Source organism: Eutrema salsugineum, unplaced genomic scaffold (assembly GCF_000478725.1).
Source record: "Eutrema salsugineum unplaced genomic scaffold, Eutsalg1_0 scaffold_5, whole genome shotgun sequence".
Taxonomy (NCBI): Eukaryota; Viridiplantae; Streptophyta; class Magnoliopsida; order Brassicales; family Brassicaceae; genus Eutrema; species Eutrema salsugineum.
The window spans coordinates 12,717,666-12,725,445 of record NW_006256612.1 but is presented as its reverse complement, the minus strand read 5'-3'; the positions used below and the strand labels follow the sequence as shown (position 1 = coordinate 12,725,445).

Genomic DNA, 7,780 nt, shown 5'->3' with positions numbered 1-7,780 from the left:
ATATCTCGAACAATCATGAGGTCACAGTTCTGAATTCTGATCCTATCTTGTTCCCAAACGCTCAATTAACCTAAAAACTAAAAAAGTATCTCAAATTTCTTTCGGACTAAAAACTAGAGCAATGTTTTGGGAATTACTTTCTTTCTTTTCCGCACTCGAATACCTTCACCGTTAAAAAGATCTTTAATACACACCACTTATATAATTACCAACGTTACTTATGGTTATATTATAGTATGTACTTCTGATTTATCAAACCTGGATCAATGGATCGGATCAGTACAATAGTAATCTACCATGTTAAAATTCCTAACATTAAAACCGAATTAAAAAACATTTAAATTCCAAACCTTACATAAAAATAAGTAGATTGAAGTTGTGCATTGGTAGGTACGCTGTTCATCATACAAAAAACGTGAACTACTGAAATAAAAAAATAACGAACTCATTTATTTATTGTTTTTCTTTCAAACACCAAAGGTTATTTATTATTCTATCTTCTAATATTATAATGAAAGAGAATTATTTGAGGGGAAATCAATATGCGAAGGCGACAAGAAAACACGATATGGAGATATGAATGTATGATAGCCAACCTCGTGGCCGTTTATAAACTTTATACTATATGTATGTATGTATGTATATAACTACCGAATATTGGATATCTGAATGAGATAGAATGGATCCAATGTACCCCGAGATGATTCCGATTAAACAAATAAACAATATACACACACTTTTCAATTTTATTACTATTATACTTATTTTCTATCCCTGAGCTCCACTTGTCTGTGACAATCTTTATAACTGTACAAAATTCTCATGCTTCTAAAGTTTTTCCTTTATGTTTTTATATAAACAACAAGTCACATTATCACACACACTAAAGGACATGATCAAATTGCACTTCTCTTCAATCCAAAATTTTAAAAACAATAGTTAGTACGATCGCAATCGCATAGATCTAAAACCCATATGACAAAAAACAAATATGGGGATTCGGAGTCACCAAATGTGCTGGTTTAGTTGTACAAGATTCGTTCCAAAATAAGTTTGATTTTCTCATCTTCTTTGAAAATCACTCGATTCTTCAATAAACATCATATTTCCCTATTTACATCTTAATATAATTTTCTAGTTTACCATCATTAATCTATATCCGCTACTATGACTCTCCGGTTTATACTTGAAATTGTTGTCCCCTGTGGTTAAGAGCGGTTTAGGTGGTTTGATGCCCTACTCAATTTGCTTTTTCATCCCTATCACATCACTTCAATTTTCCATTTATTGATACTTTGACTTTCTTTTGCGCACAAGACTTTTTTGTTTTTCCCCATATTGATTTCATGTTTAGTTTTTATTTTTATTTTTTTGAAACAATTTTTCATGTTTATTTGTCAGATCGTTTTTATAGATTATCGTATGTTATATGTTTTCTTTTTTTCTGTTTTTTTTTTTATTTTCGAATCCCGGGTAAAAGCTCTCCTCTCGGGGTATTATAAAAAAATCATCTATTGCCGACAAAAAAATATACAAAATTATCAATAATTTTTTTTTGAAATAAAGTGATTTTTGCTTTTACAACTATAGTCGCATTAGTTAAATTTTGTGCTTCATTCCGAGAAGGACATAAACCTGTCGGCCAATATAATAATCTGTTTAAACGCCCATATCCTGCAGCTAAGTATTTTTGTTTTTTGCCAACGCACCTTCTAATTATTAATTAATTCTTTTAGGTCACAAATTGTTATTGGAGTACCCACTTTCTTCGTCACATGTAAAATGGACCAAAATTTATGTAGATCTTAAAATGAGTCAGGAAAAGGAGGCCAAACATTAAAGAATCCCAACATTAAGATTCTTAAAGATACTACGAGTCACTAATTTTTTTTGTTTGGGGTCACAGTTTCACTGACGAATCACCTTTCTCTTGATTTTTTTTTGTTGCTATTGCTTTTTCTTTCTCTTATTTTAATCTCAAAGAGAAACAAAATACTAGTCAATACATCTCCAAGCATGTGTTGATTTGATTATTTACCTGATTATATTTTTGAATCTTTAACTAGATCAGGAGCTTGACAAGGAATTCAAAATACCAATCAAAAGTATGGTTAATGTGAAATTTTTGTTTCCAGAAAAACATTACATGATATTAACATGTATAACGATATTGAAGTATAACGATAAACAAAAGGTCCATGTAACATAAAGCAAGTTCCCAATATGTTGCACAAAACGCTGAAGTTTTTCATCAGTTTCATGAAAATCACAATCTATCAATCAAGAATGTTTGGTTTGGTCTCGGAAGCTACGGGCTTAGCATTGAAGGACAAAAGCGTCTCTCTACTCATAAACGGCTGCAAAGCCTCAGGGATGTCCACACCATCCTCTGCTGTAGTTGATCGATCTCCCAATATAATAGCCCTTTACTGTAACGGCATTTCAAGCACTTATTAAAAATGTTAAGATACATTCCAACATAACATCTAGTTGTAAGCTTATTTTTTGGTCTTTCACTTTTCTCAATTCGTGTGTGATTATTACCCTTGTAAGTAAATATTTACTTAATTAACTCTTATAATATGATCTACGTAAATGATCTATATATATATATATATATTTGGATTGTGTAAACCTTAAGAAATTGTAAGGCCGAACTCTCTTATAACTCATATAATGAGTTCTAAATTTCTAATATTTTTTTATTAAAGAAAAATGATAGTAAAATAAAAACATCGTATCCATCTGATACATATAACATATCCAACGCAATTTTTCCAAAGTGCGTTCAACCTGCGGCGACAAAAAACGTGATAGTGACAAATAACGTTGATTACTTTGTACATATCTACTGATTTTGGTGAATAATGTAGTTGTGTTTCTTTAAGTTGATCCATCAAGTCGGAGCCACATAAGACTACGAAATGAATATCGCTCTCTACTCGTTAGCCCTTTCCTATATTTCCTGTATTTTTTTTTATTTTGAAAATAGCCTAAAATTACCTTTGATTTTCCTTTTCAAGATATAGAATGAGATAGGACAATTAATACCTTTTTTCGCCGAATAACATTCAAAAGTTGTAGATGATTTCCTGTATTCCTTTTTCCATAATAAGCAATCAATCACAGTCTGTCGGTATCAAATTAGATATGACAATATATGTCATAATTTTGAAATGCGAGGAGAAACCGGTGAGCTTATGACCTTTGAAAATGGATTTGTAGTTTCTGGATTTGCTTACAAGTAATCTTGAACTGGCTCATTACTCTAACGCAATAGTTAACGTGCACGGCATTTTTTTTTCCTTATATAAATTTCAAACCTCTAACAGTTATAACGCGTCTTGTATTGCATGAAATTATTCAATGTGACAACTCATTTTCAATTCGTGATAACATAAAATGGATTAACCAAGTAGGGCGTATTTTTTTCCTTCTAAATTGATTCATCATATCACGTAAGAAATATTATAACTACTCTTTCCGTTTGTCAACGATTATATTTCCTACTCTGCTTCAGAATATTCTGACACTCATCTTACTATTAGTCTTTTGAATAAACGGTAAGTGATGTTTTGACTTTTTTTTTTTTACGCTAATTAAGAAAGTTTCGGCATAACAAAGCTTGCACTGTCTTTTCCAAATACGTATATTAATATAATATGCCTCTCCAAAATAATTGATTCTTGCAATAACGTGTATCTTCTTATTATTGTTTTCTACTAGGACGAAATCATGTATTTTTGACCCAAATGTACATTGAAAAACTCTAAAAATCGACAGTTTTCAAAAGAAGAATATTTTGCAAAAGGAAAATTATATGGAAACAAAGGAAATATGTATATGGTCTATTCAAACAAAATATCTATATATATATATAGATATTTTTTTTTGTTAAATATCTATATTTATGGATAGTTATGTTGTTCACTCCATTAAATAGTGGAGGCACTCCGGATGATTCATAATAGTGAATATAGACACCTATCAAATACTCTAATTCATTACAAAAAAACTTTCACTGTATTACGGTTTTGATACGAGGTAGGGACCACTTTCAAAGTTACCCAATAAAGAAGGGATAACAGCCACTAAGTAAAAAAAAACAAAAACAAAATGATAAAGATGAGGAATCACATTACTTTAAATATCATACGCCAGACGGCCAACAAAAAGTCAAGTAATTAGAAATAAAAAAGAGTTTAAAAAACAAACACAAATAGAATAAATGAATAATAAATAGAAATAATAAAAAAACGAATAGAAACGTGACACAAAAGAAAAGATGGGAAGCTGACCTCTGGCTTTCCTCCTCCATCACTCATGGAATATAAAATGGAGCTTTCCTTTCCGACTCAGTCTTCAAACCGAAGCCAAAAACCCGATCAAAAACATATTCGCAAAACACTCCAAACAAACAAAAAAAAACCCTTTTTAACAGGAAAGTATTTTCCAAAAATTTGGACATAAGAAAGATGACCATGTCGTCGGAGAACCAAAGAAATCTAGAAGCTGGGTTGTTACTGAACAAGAACCGAAACGACATCAACGAGTGTCGTATCACTGCCGTTGTGCTCTTCAGTACTTTCGTCTCTGTTTGTGGCTCTTTCTGCTTCGGTTGTGCGGTTAGTCTATTCTTTACTAATCAATCATCTCTCATCAATTCTCAATTTTTGTTTTTTTGTTTTCTGGGTTCATGACAATATGAATTAAATGATTCATATACTACAAAACTCTGTGAATTATGATCGATAAGATTATTTGGGGTTGGATTTTACAGGCAGGCTATTCATCAGTTGCTCAATCAGGGATCGTAACAGATTTAGGCCTCTCTGTTGCACAAGTAAGAAAGAACACATTTTTATGATTCATAGAGTCTCACTCTTGCCACCTTTGCTCAAAAGTTCTTATCTTTTTATTACTTCAGTACTCGATGTTTGGATCAATCATGACTTTCGGAGGGATGATTGGTGCCATCTTCAGCGGGAAAGTCGCAGATCTCATTGGTCGAAAAGGGGTAAAAATTTCACAATCTGTCTTTTCTGAATATATATATATATATATAATATTATGTTTCAAGAACATGTACTTATGAATTTCTCTTTGTTTACTTAAAACAGACAATGTGGTTTGCTCAAATTTTCTGCATTGCCGGTTGGCTTGCAATAGCATTAGCTAAAGACACGATATGGTTGAATGCTGGAAGACTATCCACTGGATTTGCTGTTGGTTTATTCAGCTACGTGGTAATTAATCTTCTACCTTTTATCTTCCCTTTTTTTTTCACATGCATAGAGAGAGAGAGTTATCTTTAGTACTGAACTCTCTGTTAACGCTCTGTTGCAACCAGATACCAGTTTATATCGCAGAAATAACACCAAAACATGTTCGAGGAGCATTTGTATTTGCTAATCAGGTAATTTAAGAATAATTTTCAGTGAATAATCATAACTTATTTACCCCCCAAAAAAGATTCTGATACTAATAATCTTTTAAAAAATTGTTGTTACAGCTGATGCAGAGTTGTGGGTTGTCTTTATACTACGTTATTGGAAATTTTGTTCATTGGCGTAATTTGGCTTTAATCGGTAAGCTTAATCAAAACCTTGTTTTTTGTTTCCTAGCATTTTATAGTGATGCATGGGCCGAGAATGATTCAAGTCTTAATCGGTTTTTGTCTCAGGTCTCATTCCATGTGCTTTGCAAGTTGTGACTTTGTTCTTCATTCCAGAGTCCCCTAGATTGCTGGTATGTTTAGAACTTAACCTTTTTTCAATCCTTTTTTTAAGGAGGATAATTAACATGTGAAGTGATCATTTCTATTTTGGTTTAAATGGTACGTAGGGAAAATGGGGACGCGAAAAAGAATGTAGAGCTTCATTACAGCTTCTACGTGGAGATGAAGCTGATGTCTCTGAGGAAGCCGACACTATCAAAGTATTGCAACTTTTCAAACATCTCTGTTTGATACTTCTTCAAATTTGTTGTTTCAATTCAAAACGCGTGACTAATAATTAATGACCAATCCAACTCTAGGAAACCATGGTGTTGTTTGATCAAGGACCAAAATCCAGAGTTATGGATTTGTTTCAGAGAAGATATGCTCCATCTCTTGTTGTAAGTTATTCTGAAACATTTTTGTGGCGAGATATGTCGAGGTTTCCCTCTTTTACCTTTTACTGAAGTTTGTGACATTATTTTTCTGCCAGATTGGTGTTGGGCTAATGCTTCTTCAACAGCTCTCTGGAAGCTCAGGGATTATGTTCTATGTCGGTAGTGTATTTGATAAAGGAGGTAAATAGAGAAAAACATACTCTGTTTCTCATGTGAAGACAATGGATTTTGTCTTTATATGTAGTAACATGCAAATCTCTTTTTTTTTTTCTTTTTGCTCTTGACAGGATTTCCAAGCAACATTGGCTCAATGATTCTTGCAGTAATCATGGTATGTCTTTGCACATAGTTTCGTTTTTCATCCTTCAAAAAAAAAACCCTTGCCAACGACTATACTTATGCTCTTGTGTTCTTGCTTGCAGATACCAAAAGCTCTATTGGGTCTGATTTTGGTTGAGAAAATGGGAAGAAGGCCGCTCCTTTTGGTAAAATCTAGCATCTCTTTTGGTCAAATAATGAAATGAATCAGATGAATTAAGCATCTGTTTTTAACACATGAATGATATTTTAATTACAGGCTTCTACTGGTGGGATGAGCTTTTTCAGCTTGCTCCTTGCTTTTTCCTTCAGCTCTCGGGTACCATTCACAATTCGCCTAATACCAAATGATATACAAAATTTTGGATTCACTCTGTTATATTTACCAATGTTTATTCTCTTTTCTTGGACAGTCATATGGCATGCTCGATGAGCTCACTCCGATTTTTACATGTATCGGTGTAGTGGTACGTATAAAATCATTTTTTCGACATAAAAAAGCAAATGTTCTTTGTATAAAATTGATTTGATTTTTACATAATGTTTCTTTCACAAAAACAGGGTTTCATCTCTGCATTTGCCATAGGCATGGGAGGTTTACCATGGATCATCATGTCTGAGGTACAAACCAACATTAACTTCTTCTTTAGAAACTCCTCCTCAAAGTCAATTTAACTTTTGTTACAAAAACAAAAAGTCAATATAACATCTTCTTTTTTTCCAGATTCTAATACGGTAAAACATTTTGATTTTGCAGATTTTCCCAATGAATGTTAAAGTTTCAGCTGGGACTCTGGTTACCTTAGCCAACTGGTCCTTTAGTTGGATTGTAGCATTCGCCTACAACTTCATGATAGAATGGAACGCATCTGGTATATATAAATGAATCATATGGTCAATTACACTCTCAAAATAATCAAACCTTATAATTAGTTCCTTTATCTCATTTTTGGAGTATAATATTTTGCAGGAACGTTCTTGATCTTCTTCAGTATATGCGCTGCGGGTTTAATCTTTATTTATGCGATGGTACCCGAAACTAAAGGAAGAACTCTTGAAGATATACAAGCTTCTCTTACAGATTTTCTACAGTGAGACTGGGAAACTACATGTTAATAGTTATTCTTTTCTTTTTTTGGATTTAAGTGGAGGAGGATATAGTTTTTTTTGTTGTTATAATTGTTTCCTCATTTTATACAGTAGAGAGAAGGGATCACTTTTAGGAAAAAAATGTTTAGACCTCTCTATCTCTCTCTCTTTGTCTGTTACTCAGCTACTCCCACTTATGTATAGTATAGTGCCACTTTACGCAAAAAAAGGAATTATAAAAGGTTACTTTTAAGTTTTA

At 32.5% G+C, this 7,780-nt stretch overlaps 1 protein-coding gene across 1 annotated transcript; it reads left to right on the top strand.

Annotated features, from left to right (window-relative positions):
- The first annotated feature begins 4,356 nt into the window (after positions 1-4,356).
- On the top strand, positions 4,357-7,750 carry LOC18993984 (sugar transporter ERD6-like 3). Its single transcript, XM_006417569.2, has 17 exons — positions 4,357-4,625; positions 4,781-4,843; positions 4,928-5,017; positions 5,121-5,246; positions 5,351-5,416; positions 5,513-5,588; positions 5,684-5,748; positions 5,845-5,937; positions 6,037-6,117; positions 6,210-6,294; positions 6,402-6,445; positions 6,537-6,599; positions 6,692-6,751; positions 6,846-6,899; positions 6,994-7,053; positions 7,190-7,304; positions 7,403-7,750. The coding sequence occupies exons 1-17, from the start codon at positions 4,476-4,478 to the stop codon at positions 7,525-7,527; spliced, it is 1,416 nt and encodes a 471-aa protein (XP_006417632.1). The 5' UTR covers positions 4,357-4,475; the 3' UTR covers positions 7,528-7,750.
- Positions 7,751-7,780: the final 30 nt, after the last annotated feature.

What these genes read in the sequence shown, in the direction of transcription:
- LOC18993984 (XM_006417569.2), top strand. Translation starts at nt 4,476, where the DNA reads ATGACCATGTCGTCGGAGAACCAAAGAAATCTAGAAGCTGGGTTGTTA. An exon ending in TAGTGTATTTGATAAAGGAG is followed by an intron (nt 6,295 to 6,401) that starts GTAAATAGAGAA and finishes TGCTCTTGACAG; the next exon opens with GATTTCCAAGCAACATTGGC. An exon ending in GAAGAAGGCCGCTCCTTTTG is followed by an intron (nt 6,600 to 6,691) that starts GTAAAATCTAGC and finishes TTTTAATTACAG; the next exon opens with GCTTCTACTGGTGGGATGAG.